General features: G+C 46.9%; 3 protein-coding genes across 5 annotated transcripts in view; 1 reads left to right on the forward strand and 2 right to left on the reverse strand.

Annotated features, from left to right (window-relative positions):
* The window catches only part of LOC114794350 (G-protein coupled receptor family C group 5 member C-like), a 13498-nt gene extending 1821 nt beyond the window's left edge, over positions 1–11677 (forward strand). Inside the window, exons 1-6 of one of the 2 annotated variants that reach the window (XM_028986850.1) lie at positions 4366–4577; positions 7251–7785; positions 8466–9432; positions 10352–10446; positions 10613–10729; positions 10862–11677. In XM_028986850.1, coding sequence (XP_028842683.1) covers positions 8472–9432; positions 10352–10446; positions 10613–10729; positions 10862–10894 — 1206 coding nt within the window. In that variant the 5' untranslated portion in view covers positions 4366–4577; positions 7251–7785; positions 8466–8471 and the 3' untranslated portion in view covers positions 10895–11677. Of the gene's footprint in view, positions 1–4365; positions 4578–7250; positions 7786–8465; positions 9433–10351; positions 10447–10612; positions 10730–10861 lie in introns of those variants that run through there. The other variant, XM_028986852.1, reaches the window with a different exon arrangement.
* LOC114794342 (BTB/POZ domain-containing protein 17-like) lies at positions 234–5352 on the reverse strand. Of its 2 annotated transcripts, none has more exons than XM_028986839.1 (3): positions 4996–5352; positions 3278–3560; positions 234–1844 (listed from the first exon to the last, which is right to left on the reverse strand). In XM_028986839.1, the coding sequence occupies exons 1-3, from the start codon at positions 5087–5089 to the stop codon at positions 770–772; spliced, it is 1452 nt and encodes a 483-aa protein (XP_028842672.1). In that variant the 5' UTR covers positions 5090–5352; the 3' UTR covers positions 234–769. The 2 variants fall into 2 exon arrangements, with proteins under 2 accessions (XP_028842672.1, XP_028842671.1); XM_028986838.1 differs by having other exon boundaries at positions 3278–3563; positions 4996–5348.
* On the reverse strand, positions 10787–14921 carry LOC114794362 (coiled-coil domain-containing protein 137-like). Its single transcript, XM_028986869.1, has 6 exons — positions 14788–14921; positions 14286–14422; positions 13849–14083; positions 13452–13534; positions 13301–13380; positions 10787–13184 (listed from the first exon to the last, which is right to left on the reverse strand). The coding sequence occupies exons 1-6, from the start codon at positions 14838–14840 to the stop codon at positions 12996–12998; spliced, it is 777 nt and encodes a 258-aa protein (XP_028842702.1). The 5' UTR covers positions 14841–14921; the 3' UTR covers positions 10787–12995.
* Between the last annotated feature and the right edge of the window lie 1097 nt (positions 14922–16018).

The following is a 16018-nucleotide window of genomic DNA, read 5'->3' on the forward strand; positions in this document are numbered from 1 at the left end:
ACATTAAATAATCACATAATCTGTATCGTGCACACACATAACATGCACTTGTGTCTGTTTCATCTGTGTTCATTCAGTAATATACAGTTATATGCAGAAAATTATTGTCCTCCAGTGCTATAAATGCCTTCGGATGGAGGACAGATGGACGTAGCATATGGATTTTTATTTATCAGTTCATTCATCTTAACCACCACTGACATAGATTGTCAATTTAATTTAACAGCAAAAAATTAAACAGATTGAATTTTTTTATTTATTTGTGGTAAATACGTAAGGGACAAATTACACCAATAAATAACAAAATATGATTAAACACGAAGCATTTCCATTATAATCACAGAGACTTGAACTAAAATGGTTTAAAATAATATTGTTTTGCAGTGTGACTGCACGTCCTGAATTTAAACATGCCTTCTGTGGAGCTGAATTTGGCCAAAAAATGTCTAGAAGCACCAACAAAGCTAGAAAAAAACAGAATATTTAGTATAAAATGTAAATTTGTTTTGCCGTCATCATTAGCTTTACATTTAAAAGCAACACTGATGTTAAATAGTGGATTAACAATTGTTTGTTTTAAGAATGAATTATCACATTGCACCACTGGGATGAACACCGCGCCAAATGAACGGACTAGAGGCCAGTTTATAAAGAAGTGCATGAAGTAAAGGTAATAAAAGGAGCGTTCGATATAAGTCTAAGGAGCCGTGACCGTGGGAGACTGGACTAAGATTACTGAACTGGTCAAAAATGTAAAAAAAAACATTTTTCACTTTCTGGAAACAATGAGGCTATGGTAAAGTGGCTTGACTACAATGTGCAGGTAGAGGGAGCTGTCAATCAGGTATTCAGACGTGCGCCGCTGCAGGTCGGCGTCCACCAGGAAGTCCCCCGTCTCCTCTGTGCTCTGGTGAAAGTTGTAGACGTGGCGCACCACCACTTTGCCCTGCTGCTTGGCCGCCACGATCACCGTCTTCTGGAAGCCGACGCCCGCAAAGTCGGGACTGGAAGTGGCGGGCGTGATGATGACGCGCGGGCGGCCGTTGTCGATGCGCGTGGGCTGCATGGCACCGTGCTCCGTGTAGGTGGAGCGCACGCTGAGCGGAAGCCACCGCGGCGAGAACAGCGCGTTCCACGTCACGCGCTTGGCCGAGTCGTGGCCACTTGGGCCCAGCTGTGTCTGGAAGCTGAAGCTGCGGTCGTCGCGTGTGGGGTTGTTGATCACCCACGGCGAGCCCCACGCCGGTGACAGGTAGTTCCGCGGCGTGAAGATGCTGCAGTTGACGTCGAAGTACTTGGCGAGCTGGATGGGAGAGGCGGCGTGGAACTGGAAGGCCAGGAAGAGGAGGTCCCGGACGGACTCGTAGTACTTAAGCATGAGCGGCGACTGCTTCTGCAGACGGAACAGCTGCTGGGGGGGTATCATGCCGTACCTCACAGACCGGAGCGCGTTCTCCGCCGTCAGGCCGGACGGCTGGTTCTGGCCGATCCACGCCTCCAGCGCGTCGTAGAGCTCCAGCTCGCTCTGCAGGATCAGGTCGGAGCGCTGCAGCAGTGACAGCAGCAGCTCGCCGCTGATGGAGCCCCATTCCGCACTCTGCATGACGGACGACAGGTTCCACGAGAGGTACTGCAGGCAGCTGTCGCGCAGGGCGGCGTCGCCCAGCTGCACGGCGTACTGGTACCAGTTGACCACGTGGCCGGTGGGCGAGTCGCTGGACAGATGCTGGGTCATGTATCGGGTGAGGCCTTGCTGCAGGCTCCACACTTGGTACTTGCTGGCCAGTTTGTGCAGGGGTATGGCCTGATCCAGACGCACAGAGATGTCACCACAGTACAAGTACCTGTGCGAACAGCATAAAAGTAAAGTGAAGTGATTGTCACATGTGATACACAGCAGCACAGCACACACAGTGAAATTTGTCCTCTGCATTTAACCCATCACCCTGAGTGAGCAGTGGGCAGCCATGACAGGCGCCCGGGGAGCAGTGCGTGGGGACGGTGCTTTGCTCAGTGGCACCTTGATCAGGATTCGAACCGGCAACCTTCTGATTCCGGGGCCGCTTCCTTAACCGCTAGGCCACCACTGCCCCAAACGATCTGTTGTCCCTGGGTGGGCTCGAACCACCAACCAAGATAAGATAAGGGCACTTGACCTTTGCCCTGACTCATGGCATATACCACTATAGTGGTGGGAAATTAATTGACATTAAAATGTCTTCCTTCCTTCATCTTGCAATTGGCATAAGGGTCTAAAAAATTGACTGGTCTTTGCAGAATCGCTTGGTCCTGCTGAGGGTCACGGCTGCCAGAGCCCGTCCTGGTCTCACCTGGAACAGGGCGGGCTCTCAACCAGAGCAGACCACCAGCCTACCGAAATTAAAAATTTCATATTTTAATATCTTAATAACACTGAGTACTTTATTGCATTTCAGCTGTATAGATGTTAGACAGTACATAGTGAGACCAAATAACGTTTCTCCGGAACCTGGTGCTGCATGTAACATTTGCTGGTGTGCGCCGCCCCGGGTGAGTCGCCGCCCTGCACGCGGTGTCCTGGGTTGGGCAGAGTAGGACTAATCGGTTACGGGAAAGTGAGGGAAATTCTGGAGAGCTTGGCAGGGGTGTGAAACCTAATAGCCTAAAGTTGCGCGTGTAACATTAGAACAGCAGATGGCAGTGTTAAACCGATGTTCAGAACACCGACGTGCTGTCTAACTTTAAAATACTAAGCCGGACCAGAATGGCGATGGCTGAGACAGAATATACCGTACAGGCCAAACGTTTGGACACACCTTCTCATTCAAAACATTGGTAGATTCTCATCAAAACTATGAATGAACACATGTGGAGTTATGTACTTAACAAAAAGTGGAGACCTGACCTCCACAGTCACCGGACCTGAACCCAATCCAGATGGTTTGGGGTGAGCTGGACCGCAGAGTGAAGGCAAAGGGGCCAACAAGTGCTAAACACCTCTGGGAACTCCTTCAAGACTGTTGGAAAACCATTTCAGGTGACGACCTCTTGAAGCTCATCGAGAGAATGCCAAGAGTGTGTAAAGCAGTAATCAGAGCAAAGGGTGAAGAAACTAGAATATAAAACATGTTTTCAGTTATTTCACCTTTTTTGGTTAAGTACATAACTCCACATGTGTTCATTCATAGTTTTGATGCCTTCAGTGAGAATCTACCAACGTAAATGGTCATGAAAATAAAGAAAACGGTGTGTCCAAACTTTTGGCCTGTACTGTATATAATTTCCTAAAGCTTGTTACCTGATGAATTTGTCGAAGAGGGCCGCGCAGTCCGGAGTCTCGCTGAGGACCAGGGTGCTGCTGTTGCGTCTCTGCAGGAGCTCGTCGAACACGTCGCTCTGCAGGGAAAGCACCAGGCCGTGGGCCTGAATGACCTTGACCTCGTCCGAGTTCGTGGTCTGCACCCGCAGGGTCACGTCGCTCGCGTTCCCCTGGACCAGCAAAGCCTCCATGCGTTGCACCAGCGCCATCGAGTGGTTGAGCAGGGTAGCGCCGTTCTCGGGGCCTGCATCCTGCTTCAGCGCTGCTGTTGGTGAATAAGAGGAAACTGCATGCTACCTTCATGTAATAGTCTGTTTTCTAAGTTATCTCACCGCTCACTTTTCCATTTTGTGAATTCATCCTTCTCACCAACACTGTTTTTTTTTGTCACTTACTTGAGCTTGTGCTTCATATATTAGCATGAAATTTCTGATGAAATTTCAACCTTATTCCAAAATAATGTGATAATCTCTCAGCTCCCTTTCTTCTGACAGAATTAAAAAGGCTCAATTTACTTACATTTACAGCATTTATCAGACGCCCTTATCCAGAGGGACTTACAACCAGTAGTTACAGGGACAGTCCCCCCCTGGAGCAACTCAGGGTTAAGTGTCTTGCTCAGGGACACAATGGTAGTAAGCGGGATTTGAACCTGGCTCTTCTGGTTCACAGGCGAGCGTGTTACCCGCTAGGTTTCTACACCCCATTTACTTGAACAAACCCTGTGGCTCAGGCTTCACATTTGCTCGATTGCTCGGCACAGTTTCGGTGGTCATCGACCCGGCAGTCAGTTAAAAGCGACCGTCGTGGCATCTGTGCCATTAGGTCAGTGTGGTGTGTGGAGCTCCCTGCACCGCCAGAGGAGCCCGACACGCAACTCTCATCCGCAAGGCGCATCCGCAAAGCCTGACACTAAAAGACAGGGAGACCGGGACCCCCTGCCGCTCTGTACGAGGAGCATCTGTGCCGTCAGCTGCACCCTGAATGCCCGGGCCCCGCCGCTGGAATGGCAAATGAGGGACGGGGCTCAGGGACCCCCCGTCCCCCCCCGCCAATTAGACGTTCGGCAGGGCAGACGGGGGGCTTTCATCCTCCGAAGGTTCTGCAGCTGCTCTCTGCTCCGCCGGCTTTAATGAGACGCCTGGACCGGCTCCGCAGCCTTCAGCTAACCAGGAGGGACTGTTCTTCAGGCTGATTTGGACACCTACGTGCATGCATACTGCGACACAAACAGGGACAACAACAATACTCACACCGAGCAACACATTCCCGTGGAAAGGTTCGATTCAGAGTTAAATATGTGTTATTATGAAACGAACGAGTGATTGCGACCTTGACACATTTGCGCGCAAAGCCTCCGCTCCGACGCTGAATAAAAGAACGCTTGTGAGGAGTGAAGTGGCGGGTCGCATGACAGCAAATATAAAAAATTGATGTCGCTTTAGCTCAGCGATGGGCATGCAGAGCTATTTTTCTGGTTCCGTCTCAGGAATTGCCAGCTTTGCTGGAGAACGCATGCACGCCCGAACGCCGTCTTACGTAAAGTCGCCGCGATTCGAACAACGTCCCATTGCTTATTGCTCCTCCTCACCTTACTTTTACATCGAAGGACGCCACTTCCTTTTGACACTGGTGTAGTGTAGGACACAGTGGACGCTCGAAGGATGCAGTGGCAGAACTGAACGTCGTGGCCTTACCTCCTTCTACGACCGCAGCGTGGAAGCCAATGCCTACAACCAGGGCCACCAGACCGAGCTGGGCTGGGATTTTGTCCAGTAGGGACAGGGACATGTTTGTCTTCTTTGCTTCCTCCCCCTCGTCTTTTCCGCTCTCAGTTTGCAGACTTCTCCGTCCGTTCGGTGCCGTCGCTGCGACTGTTCGGGAGGTGGGTCGCCTTGTGCGGTCCCTTGGCTCCCAGTCCTGCACTCTTTATGTAGGACGCCGGCCCTTTCCTGGCGCATCTCGCTGCCTTGCGCACCCCATTGATTGGTGGAATCTGGCAGAGCCGTTGCCATGACTACAGCTTTGATTTTGAGTTTCTCCCTTTTTAGTGTTGCATGGCATCGATCTGTGGCGTTCGGCCAGCCCGGGGGGGGCTGAGGGATGCTTAATTTTGGTTATCGGTGGGTGAGCGAGTGGGCTGGGGTCTCCACTCTGCCATTTACTATAAACATCATGTGACAGTCAATATCTACACAGCATTTAGACGTAACCACATGCATACGGTGAGACAGCACTTACAGTATATTTTTAGCCACCCCGTGAGCACATTTTGTGTCTGAACAGAGTGAAGTGTGAAAATAAAGTAGCTATTACCCAACACTCCATTTGCTGCGAATACATTAATTGCATTTTGGAGAGAAGTATCATTGCATGAGACGAATAAACAGTTCCTTTTTTTCTACATTTTTTTACTGAATGCACTCACAAAGTGTGTATTTTTGACAGTAAATGTGCCTTGGTGATTGATCGTTTGCTATTCGTGCTTTGTGTCTGACCAGGCTTTTTTGTACATGAACTCTGTTTGGCTGCTGCAGGCAGGGAACATGCTAATGACCTCAATCAGACAGGCGATCAATACTATGACTTTGGCATGCTCCATGCATTCTAGGCTGCACAACACATAATAGTAACTTTGACCTGGATGGCCATTAGAAGTTGTGGCCGAAAATTAATATACAAGCATACGAAAAAGTTCCAGAACCCCTCTTCATTTTTTGGATTTCTGGTTACCATTGGCTGAGCTTTCAAAGTATCAGCTTCCTTTTAATATATGTCATGCCTTGTGGAAACAATAGTATTCAACTAGCAATATACACCATAACAAAATTTGACAGGTGCATACAGTACAGGTCAAAAGTTTGGACGCACCTTTTCAGTCAATGTGTCTTCTTTATTTTCATGACGTTGGTAGATTCTCACTGAAGGCATCAAAACTATGAATGAACACATGTGGAGTTATGTACTTAACAAAAAAAGGTGAAATAATTGAAAACCTGTTTTATATCCTAGTTTCTTCAAAATAGCCGCCCTTTGCTCTGATTACTGCTGTCAGGATTGGGGGCAGTGGTGGCCTAGTGGTTAAGGAATCGGCCCTGTAATCAGAAGGTTGCCGGTTCGATTCCCGATCCGCCAAGGTGCTACTGAGGTGCCACTGAGCAAAGCACCGTCCCCACACACTGCTCCCCGGGCGCCTGTCATGGCTGCCCACTGCTCACTCAGGGTGATGGCTTAAATGCAGAGGACAAATTTCACTGTGTGCATCGTGTGCTGTGCTGCTGTGTATCACATGTGACAATCACTTCACTTTTCCCCCGTCAGCTCGCAAACGGGACAACTGCTTTGCACACTCTTGGCATTCTCTCGATGAGCTTCAAGAGGTCGTCACCTGAAATGCTTTTCCAACAGTCTTGAAGGAGTTCCCAGAGGTGTTTAGCACTTGTTGGCCCCTTTGCCTTCACTCTGCGGTCCAGCTCTCCCCAAACTATCTCGACTGGGTTCAGGTCCGGTGACTGTGGAGGCCAGGTCTCCACTTTTTGATGCCTTCAGTGAGAATCTACCAATGTAAATGGTCATGAAAATAAAGAAAACACATTGAACAAGAAGGTGTGTACAAACATTCGGCCTGTACTGTATTTAGAGATCTGTAGTGCCGTTTGTGATGTATTACCACCCAAAAATACTAATACTGCCAATCCGTCCTTCTATATGTTCCTCCAATTCAGATTCATGTGAGTGTTGTTCCAGTTGTAATGCTCTCGTACCCATTGATGGGCATCCTGGTGGTGGGACAGCGCGGACACCCTGCGACGCACAAACCGTGATGCGTTCTGTGTTCTGATACCTTTCCATCGGAACCAGCTCGTGTAGCTCGTCTTTTGGGCCAACAGGCATGAGTCCGTCGCCTGTTTGCCGGTTTAACTCCCCTGTTCCTTTGCTCTTGGCACTGCAGGGCGGGGACGTCTCAGCAGAGCGACTGATTCTGAGACCCAGACGTCAAGCAATCACGATCCGGGCCTCGTCGAAGTCGCCCAAATCCTCCGATTCTCTGATCAACAAGACCTTCACCGCACACAATGTTACGGCCTTTATTTCGGCCTCAGCTCAGCGCCACTGGGACCTGACGGACGACCCCCCCACCTCCACGCTGGAGCCGGAGACGAATGACACGTGATGGAACCCCTCGGGTCCCCTCAACAGAGCCGCCGTTGTGCGGAGAGAAGGCCGAGCGCATTACCGCGCCCGTAAGCGGCTTTTCGCGCTCCGGATGTCGGGGACGCGGGGGACGCGCGACGCGTGGGCGGCGACGTTGGCGCGCTGGGCGGGACGCCGGGGGGGAGTGTCGCTCCCGACGATCGGGTCACCTCCGTCCCGGTCGTCTGCGCACAGAACGTCGCAATGAGCGCATCCCGGAGGCTCCAGGAAGCCGAGACAGGAGCGAACTGAGCGGCGACTTCTGCGCGTAAAGACCCGCTCGCTAGACGGAGGTCAGTAGTAAAAACCCAACTAGACGAGGCAATGATTGCTGCAAACATGTTTGAAATGTGATCTAGACGTAGCCCACGTCACGGAATGAAACGCAGCGTGGGCTTGTTTTATATCATATCCATGTCATGTAGAAATCATTTAAACAATATATCGGCCAAGTGTGTTAACCCACGCAACGATAATAAATACATATATCTGTTATAGGGCAGGATATGGTCAAATTAGGTTTTGTAAAAAAAAAAAAAATTAAAAATAGGGATAATTTTTGTGCAAATTAATTTACTGCAGATCAAAAGACGTTTCACTTTAAACAAGTGCAGTGTTCTCCACTGGTTAATAAATGTGTGATAGAATAAGCTTTTCACATATATATATATATTATGGGTAAATATAGGAAACAAATTTGCTTAGATATCCTGATATTAGCCGAGTGAGTTAGAGAAATAAACGCTGTGTAGAAGATAAATGAATATGTGGGATAAATGAAGGTCAGCACTGCTGTTGAAATTGCTATGGGGAACGGCAGCAGCGTGGCTGCATCTTCCTGCCAGTGCGTCGGTCGGAGGACGGCTTGATCACCTTCGCTCACCTCCCCGTGTTACCTGTAACCACCGGTGGTACGAATGCGATGTCATGTGACTTTTCTCCAGCTAACGACATCTTGGCTTTGTCTGCTCAGAGTGCTATGAACCCCACTGGGAACCCTCCAAATGGCTGCAGTTCGGCGGTCGATCCCCTCTACTTCAACCTCTGTGATCTGGGAAGCGCGTGGGGAATTGTGGTGGAGGCCTTCGCTGGTGCCGGTGTGGTCACCTCCTTCTTGCTGATGATCATCCAGGTAGCCAGCCTCCCCTTTGTATCGAACACGATGCGCAAAAGCATGGTGCCCTTGCAGGCCATTTTCCAGGTTTTCACGACTGGTCTGTTCGGACTGGCCTTCGCCTTCATCGTTGGGAAGAGCGCCACGACGTGCGTCGCGCGGCGATTTCTTTTCGGCGTCCTTTTTGCGGGCTGCTTCTCCTGCCTGCTGGTCCACGGACTGTGGCTGGCCATTTTGGAGAGGAAGGAGTGGAAAACCCGTGGCTGGCTGCTGTCGCTTGGTGTTTTGGCCCTTTGGCTGGTTGAGGTCATCATCAACACTGAATGGCTGACCATAACCAAGTCTGATGTGGGCAACACCACAGCAAACTTAGCGTGTGGCATCACCCATGTGGACTTTGTCATGGCCCTGATCTACGTGATTGTTCTTCTGGTGGCGGTGCTCCTAGTGGCCTTGTTTTTACTCACACACAAGCATAAGCCGTTCCGCAGAGACGCCCTGTACATCCTGCTGACCAGCACCGTCTCCGCCAGCATCTGGACGACCTGGATCATCATGTACGTCAGTGGAAATGCGAGACTGGGGAAGAATTCCTGGGATGACCCCACGCTGGCCATCGGCCTGGTGTCAAACGGTTGGGTCTTTCTCCTTCTGTACACTGTTCCTGGACTCTGCATAATGACCAGAGTGGTCAACGGGTCAGAAGAAGATGACAACGATTCATGCCAAGCCAATAGTTTAGTGTATGAAAATATTACGAAGGATCAGATGCACAACAACACATATGTGGAAAACAGGGGCTTTGTCATGGACGAGCACAAACCAGGTGAGTAACACTCACACACACACAGAAAAGAAACATACCAACATTCACGCTTGCAATGTAATAGAACACATTTTATATGTATTTCAGACGTATAAATTCTTGAGTTTTTCATTCACTGTAATGTTTAGTAATTAATTGATAATGGATTTCAGTGGTAAATATACCACATTTAAATGATGTGCTGTACTCTGGAGCACATTTGTGAAAAGCGGTGTTAAGTGGATTATTTAAAATGGCAAATTCCTGCTTAGCAGGACGAATAGCGAAATGACTTTGCATCACCTTGGTACTAAATCTAAGCTTGAGAGTATTACATGAGTTTTTCAGCAGTGAAATTCGTCGAGGACATAGGTCGCAATATGACTGTTGACATAGCCTCTAGCTTTTTCTATGCTATTCATGTCCTGAATAGTGAAGCAGCCACGCTGCTACTATTTATACTAATATAATGAAAAAAAGAACACAAATACAAGCAAGCAATAATGAATAAATGTGTAGAATAGATTTCTTTACTAATTGGTGTACTTTTAAAATATATTTAATACACTGACCTGGCTCTATGTCAAGATTATTCCATGAAACGTAATTGAGAAAATGATTAAATATGTATGCTGTATTATTAGTCTACACCCCATTCGCCATGACAGTCGTGTTTTGACAGGCACCCATGTGTCAGTGGTAGATAGTAGTTACACTTTAAAGCAGATGAGTGAACTAAAAATGGACGTGTTATTTGCATCGGCTGGCCTGTCTGGCTGTTAGGTGCACATAACATGTTGTTTTGTGGGGCATGACTCAAGAGGAAACAATACTGTTCCTGTGGCATTATCAGTCCATAATAAAAAATATTTTGTTATAATATGGTCAGTGCCGTATAGTTTATTACTAATCATGAAAAGACATTTATTTTCCTCCATAGGCACACTATCCCCGTACCATGGTTATAATGGGCAGGGTCGGAGCGGTGTTTACCAGCCCACTGAGCTGGCGCTGATCTCCAAGGGCCTACCTCATGTGAGTATGCCACGCTCCTGCAAGACCCGAGCCCAGGGCAGGGACTCAGCCGCAGAGTAAAATGCAAATCCAGAGAGCGCCAGGCCAAAACCTAATGATTCCTTTCCTCTTCCTTCCTCTCTCTGCCATATATGGCCGCCTGTGTGGTGTGAGCTGCGTCCTCCAGATTCAAAGGCAGTTCTCTCACGAGTCGATCATCCCGCGAGCTTCAGCTTCTTCCATGAGTGAGGGTGGGATCAACTTCACACCCAAAGCTATAGAGCCTTTCCCAGTCTTAAGCGGTGTAAGTATGAAAGAAAAAAAAATTACAATACATATAATCACATTATGACTTTATTTTTTTGTGATAGTAAATTATTTTGTGATATACAGTTCGATTCAGCTGTTTGATAAATGCTGGACGCTTTTTTTTCAGGGAAATGCAGGTGGCAACAGACCTCTCTGGTGAATCTTATGCGCTTAGCTGATCAGGACATGAGCCAGAGTGACTGATAAGGGCTCACCGAAGCACTGTTGAGTTATCATCCCCGTCCTAACCTGACACCAAACGTTGCCATGACTACGCTCCACCATACGTCTGGCAAGACAGAAAGTCAGATTGAGCTCAGCAAGCCGCAGAAGACTGCAAAACCACTGGCCTGTATTTGCATATCTCACGTTATTTGCCTAGATGCCTTTAAACATGCTGCTCCACCTTGTGTTTTTCGATGAGGTCCAGAGACACCCTGCCACGGGAGGACAGGGAACGGTGACATTCACTTAATGTGCTGATGTGCGTGATGCGCGGCGAAGTACTTAAACGCATTCAAATTCTGACCCTTTACTGAAATGTCAGCTGATGTTCACTTTTCAAGTTGCTGGAACCGTAGAACTTTAAAAGTGGCCACTGGCCAGGTAGAATCTCTGCAACTGCATCTGTAATTGTGAATGACCGCACACTTTCCTATCTTGAATGTAATTAATCTGGAATAAGATCTAAAATGCATGTAAAAAAACAAACAAACAGAAAACTAATTTTACCAAATGGCTAGTTTTTCCTGTGTTTACTGGCTACGGTGTATTTCTTATAGACTGGACCTGCATTAGTAGCAAGTTAATTAAATTAGCAGCGCTACTTGTGGATATTTATGCTAAATGGCATTTCCACAAAGAGTATGAATTATTATGTATTTAGACTGTATTGCTGCTGTGTTGATGCTTCAAAACGAAATGAATTTTTTTTTTTTTAAAAGCTGGTGCAGCGGCTCATTATTAGGGTTCAGTTACAGCAGATTCACTGCAGACCGCTTCACTTCACTGCTGCATTAAAAACCCAACTGATTCACTGGTTCGTGTTGAGACTGATCCACACACCTAGATAGGAATTGGAGCATTTCTATTCATGTGGCCAGTGAAACCAGCCTGAGGTGACATTTTTGGTTAATGTCTGAAATGCAATGACAAATAAATTCAGATTCAGTTTAGAGTTACGAAGACGTAACGCATGAAGAAGTGTAACTCGCATCTTATGGCCGGCGTGATGCAGATTCTGCAGGTGTGTACAGGTAAATGGGCCAGATGTGAGCTGATGAACTGAAGCCTTTAGTCATAAGACCACAAACAGTGGACCACAAAAATGGACATTGAGGGATATATGTGCCAATAAATTTAGACAACTATATGAAAGATTTACTTCATGGTTTTATGGTGGTACCAATGATGCATGGTCATGTTTTTTTTTTTTTTAAAGTAGCCATATTAAGTTAATGAAAATGAAAAGTGCAGTGAAGTATTGTCCCTGAGCTATATTCCGTGGAAACAGTAGACGTTTCCTGTGCCTGTGGTCAGTAAACCGGCGGTCAATTAAGCCCTGCCCAAAGGACGCAATCAGTGACACCTGCCACCGTCACCTGGCAACTCGGCATCGCCATGACAACGCAGCCACAGGCTTATGGTGTCGGTCTTTAGGTGTGACCAGGGACAGGTGGCTCAAACACTTGGGATCCTGAACAAAGGGTGCTGTTTAAACAACGATTTCAGATACAATTTTAACAAAGAGGAGCTTCTCATTATTTGAATATTTAGGATTAGTCAGGGTGTTTACAACAAATTTACATTTACTGTAGGCATTTGGATGTCCCGGGTGCCAGTCATCCTGCATTATTTGCATTTAAAGCAGTCCTTCACATCTGAAACCTCAATATGCAAATGCTCTTACAATTACCATGTAGTCAAAGAGAGGAAACATTGGATATTTGTCTCCGATAGCCTTTGCCAAGACCTTCTAGTGTATAGACAAACCAAAAAAAATGTTAAAAACCTGTGTTATCACATGTGAAATATGCAACACACCCTTATAGCCCTTATGTACATAGAATATAGCCACAAACGCACAATGAGCCCACAATTAACCAGCCTTTGGGACTGTGAGCAGTCAATATAAGAGGGCCAGTCAGGTTAAACTAAAACACTCAGGGCCTGTCCAACAGCCAGAGGAGGGCGTTCCCGGGCAGTCTGGATGTTTTTCTGCCATTCAATTAACACGTGAAGGTCGGTCCTGCAGTAACTCTTCATTGCGGCTGCTTCGCGGCTACCCTCAATTCCTGCTGCTCTTGCTTCTGTTTCTTCAGCTGCCGGTAGACCTGCACCACACGCTCACGCTCTTCCTCCATCATCCGCTTCCTCGCCATGGAAGGGTTGGCTGAGGAGACGGCAGTGTGGCCCAACAGAGTGTTCAGCAACAGCCCCTTGGGCGCCCCCTGGTGGTGTGCAAAAGCTGGTTGTTAAAAAGCAGGGACTAACTAAATTACAAATTATTGTGCGAGATGTACTAGTCATGTTTCGTACTGCAAGACTGGAGCTTCCGTTTGCTTACCTGAGGTTTCTTATGGGCCTTCCTCGGTTTCACATTCAATGAAGGAGGAGCCATGGCTACTTCACCAAATTCCACTTTATCTACAGAGCCAAAAATAAGCAATAACTATCCCCTAAATTCCTCATACATAACACATTAAAGAAGAACATACCAGTGAACATCTCTTCTTCTTCTTTCTGTTCCTTCCTGTCCGTCTTTTTCTTCTTTAACCGCTGCAACCGAAGTCTGTCAAACCTGTCAAAAAGAAGCGGAAGTGGAAAAGGTGAAGTTAAAGTGAATGTGATACACAGCACACAACTTGTCCTCTGCGTTTAACCCCACATCACCCTTAGTGAGCAGAGGGCAGCCATGAAAGGCGCCTGGGGACACGCTACATCGATCAAAGTGACCTCAGTGGCACCTTGGTGGTTTGGGATTTGAATCCGCAGCCTTTCAGTTACGAGTTCGCTTCCTGACCCGCTAGGCCACCCCTGCCCCAAATAATCATTTAAGACACATCCAGAATGTGGTTACACCCTCATTTCCACAGAAGACAGAGAGAAACTCACTCTCTCTTTTTTTCAGACTTTTGCTTCTCAGTCTTGCTCTCCTGTTTCTCAGGCATCTTCAGATCTAGTTCGGGCTGCCGTTGTCCCTGGTTATTACTTAGGAACATAACGTATTGTGCTGCCCGGGACATCCGATGAACATACGCCTTCTCCGACTCCCTTTTCTTTCTGCGGAACACCGGGACAGGTATGTCCCCATTCTTGATCTCACCTATCTGAAATTCCTGGACAGCAGCTAGGGTGAGAACCGAGAGGAGACAAAGAAAAAACATTAAGCTAGGTGAACTGTGGTGTACTGAAGAGGCTATAATGTGAAAGGGGAATGCAGAAATTCACCAAAAAAAAAAGTCAATATAAAGTTGATGAATGTTTGGTGGGCACAGTCCATTGTGAGCTAACATCGTAGCTCTGTGGAGAAGAGAGAGGAAATCACTGACCCCTTGGCATTTTCTTCTTTTTAGCGGGTCCCAGTTTCATCTCTTCTTTGCTCTTCATGATCTCTCTCAGGCGGAAGGGTATTTGGCTCAGATGCTCCTCTGGTGTCGGCTTGTTATCGCGCTTAGGCTTCTTTTTTCTGAGTTATCCAGGCCAGCCAGGGAAACACATTTTCCACAATTAGACATTATGTAAATGAATTGTCAAAATATTCGCGTAGCTGGACAACACTTAACAGGTAATGTAAGACCAAGTCAGACCTGTCAAATAAAAATGTTGCACCAGCCTCTAATAGGAAAACTAGGATTTACATCACAAAGCTGACCGATGCAGCCCTCCCTGTCACCAAGTTGTACTTGCACAACAACGAACGAGGAACTATGACAACACCAGAGCAAAGACAAGTTCTGCGGCATTAATTCTGTACTGCGTGCGTCAAATTATCACGATAATTAGCTGAAACAGCTAATGCTACAGTGCAATCTGATGGATCCGCGGTCCTACCTTTCCTTGTCAGGAGTCTCCGTTTTAAGTTTTGAGTGTTTGTTGTTCCGCATTTTTATTTTTATTTTACAAAGCTAAGTAGAAGCGAACTACATGAACAACGTGGGTAAACATGCGCGCTTCTTCTGCCGTTTGAAAACCTTTTCATGCAGGTGTCGCTACCGCCATCTACTGGCCTGGAGAATGAATAGAATTTTGAGAATAACAGTAAGGGTATATGTGGTATAAAGTACACAGCCGACATGTAATGTGCAAAAAGCCCTATGAAGAAAATGATCTTCAGTAAATAAGAATATGTTCATAATTATAATTAGCTTCCAATGCTCTCTCTCTCTCTCTCTCTCTCTCTCTTAATATAAATGCTGTACAGGTCAAAAGTTTGGACACACCTTCTAATTCAATGTGTTTTCTTTATTTTCATGACCATTTACATGGTAGATTCTCACTGAAGGCATCAAAACTACGAATGAACACATGTGGAGTTATGTACTTAACAAAAAGTGGAGACCTGACCTCCACAGTCACCGGACCTGAACCCAATCCAGATGGTTTGGGGTGAGCTGGACCGCAGAGTGAAGGCAAAGGGGCCAACAAGTGCTAAACACCTCTGGGAACTCCTTCAAGACTGTTGGAAAAGCATTTCAGGTGATGACCTCTTGAAGCTCATCAAGAGAACTCCAAGAGTGTAAAGTAGTAATCAGAGCAAAGGGCGGCTATTTTGAAGAAACTAGAATACAAAACATGTTTTCAGTTATTTCACCTTTTTTTGTTAAGTACACAACTCCACATGTGTTCATTCATAGTTTTGATGCCTTCAGTGAGAATCTACCAACGTAAATTTACATTTACATTTACAGCATTTATCAGACGCCCTTATCCAGAGCGACTTACAATCAGTAGTTACAGGGACAGTCTCCCTGGAGCAACTTAGGGTTAAGTGTCTTGCTCAGGGACACAATGGTAGTAAGTGGGATTCGAACCCGGGTCTTCTGGTTCATAGGCGAGTGTGTTACCCACTAGGCTACTACCAAATGGTCATGAAAATAAAGAAAACACATTGAATGAGACGGTGTGTCCAAACTTTTGGCCTGTACTGTATGTGTGTGTTTGTGTGTGTGTGTGTATGTGTGTGTGAAGGAGCCCTCCCTCCATTCATTTGTTTGTATGCACATGTTTGTGTCAGCTCCTTTTGACATGCAGTCATGTATTAAGTTATTTCTGGCAATCAGAC

Source organism: Denticeps clupeoides, chromosome 7 (assembly GCF_900700375.1).
Source record: "Denticeps clupeoides chromosome 7, fDenClu1.1, whole genome shotgun sequence".
In the NCBI taxonomy this organism is placed as follows: Eukaryota; Metazoa; Chordata; class Actinopteri; order Clupeiformes; family Denticipitidae; genus Denticeps; species Denticeps clupeoides.

Coding starts and splice junctions, on each gene's coding strand:
- LOC114794342 (XM_028986838.1), bottom strand. CDS start 5,089: ATGTCCCTGTCCCTACTGGACAAAATCCCAGCCCAGCTCGGTCTGGTG. Junction 3,564..4,995: donor CGCTGCGGTCGTAGAAGGAG/GTAAGGCCACGA, acceptor ATTCACCAACAG/CAGCGCTGAAGCAGGATGCA. Junction 1,845..3,277: donor CTCTTCGACAAATTCATCAG/GTAACAAGCTTT, acceptor CTGTTCGCACAG/GTACTTGTACTGTGGTGACA.
- LOC114794362 (XM_028986869.1), bottom strand. CDS start 14,840: ATGCGGAACAACAAACACTCAAAACTTAAAACGGAGACTCCTGACAAG. Junction 14,423..14,787: donor GAGACTCCTGACAAGGAAAG/GTAGGACCGCGG, acceptor TGGATAACTCAG/AAAAAAGAAGCCTAAGCGCG. Junction 13,535..13,848: donor AAGTCTGAAAAAAAGAGAGA/GTGAGTTTCTCT, acceptor TCTTTTTGACAG/GTTTGACAGACTTCGGTTGC.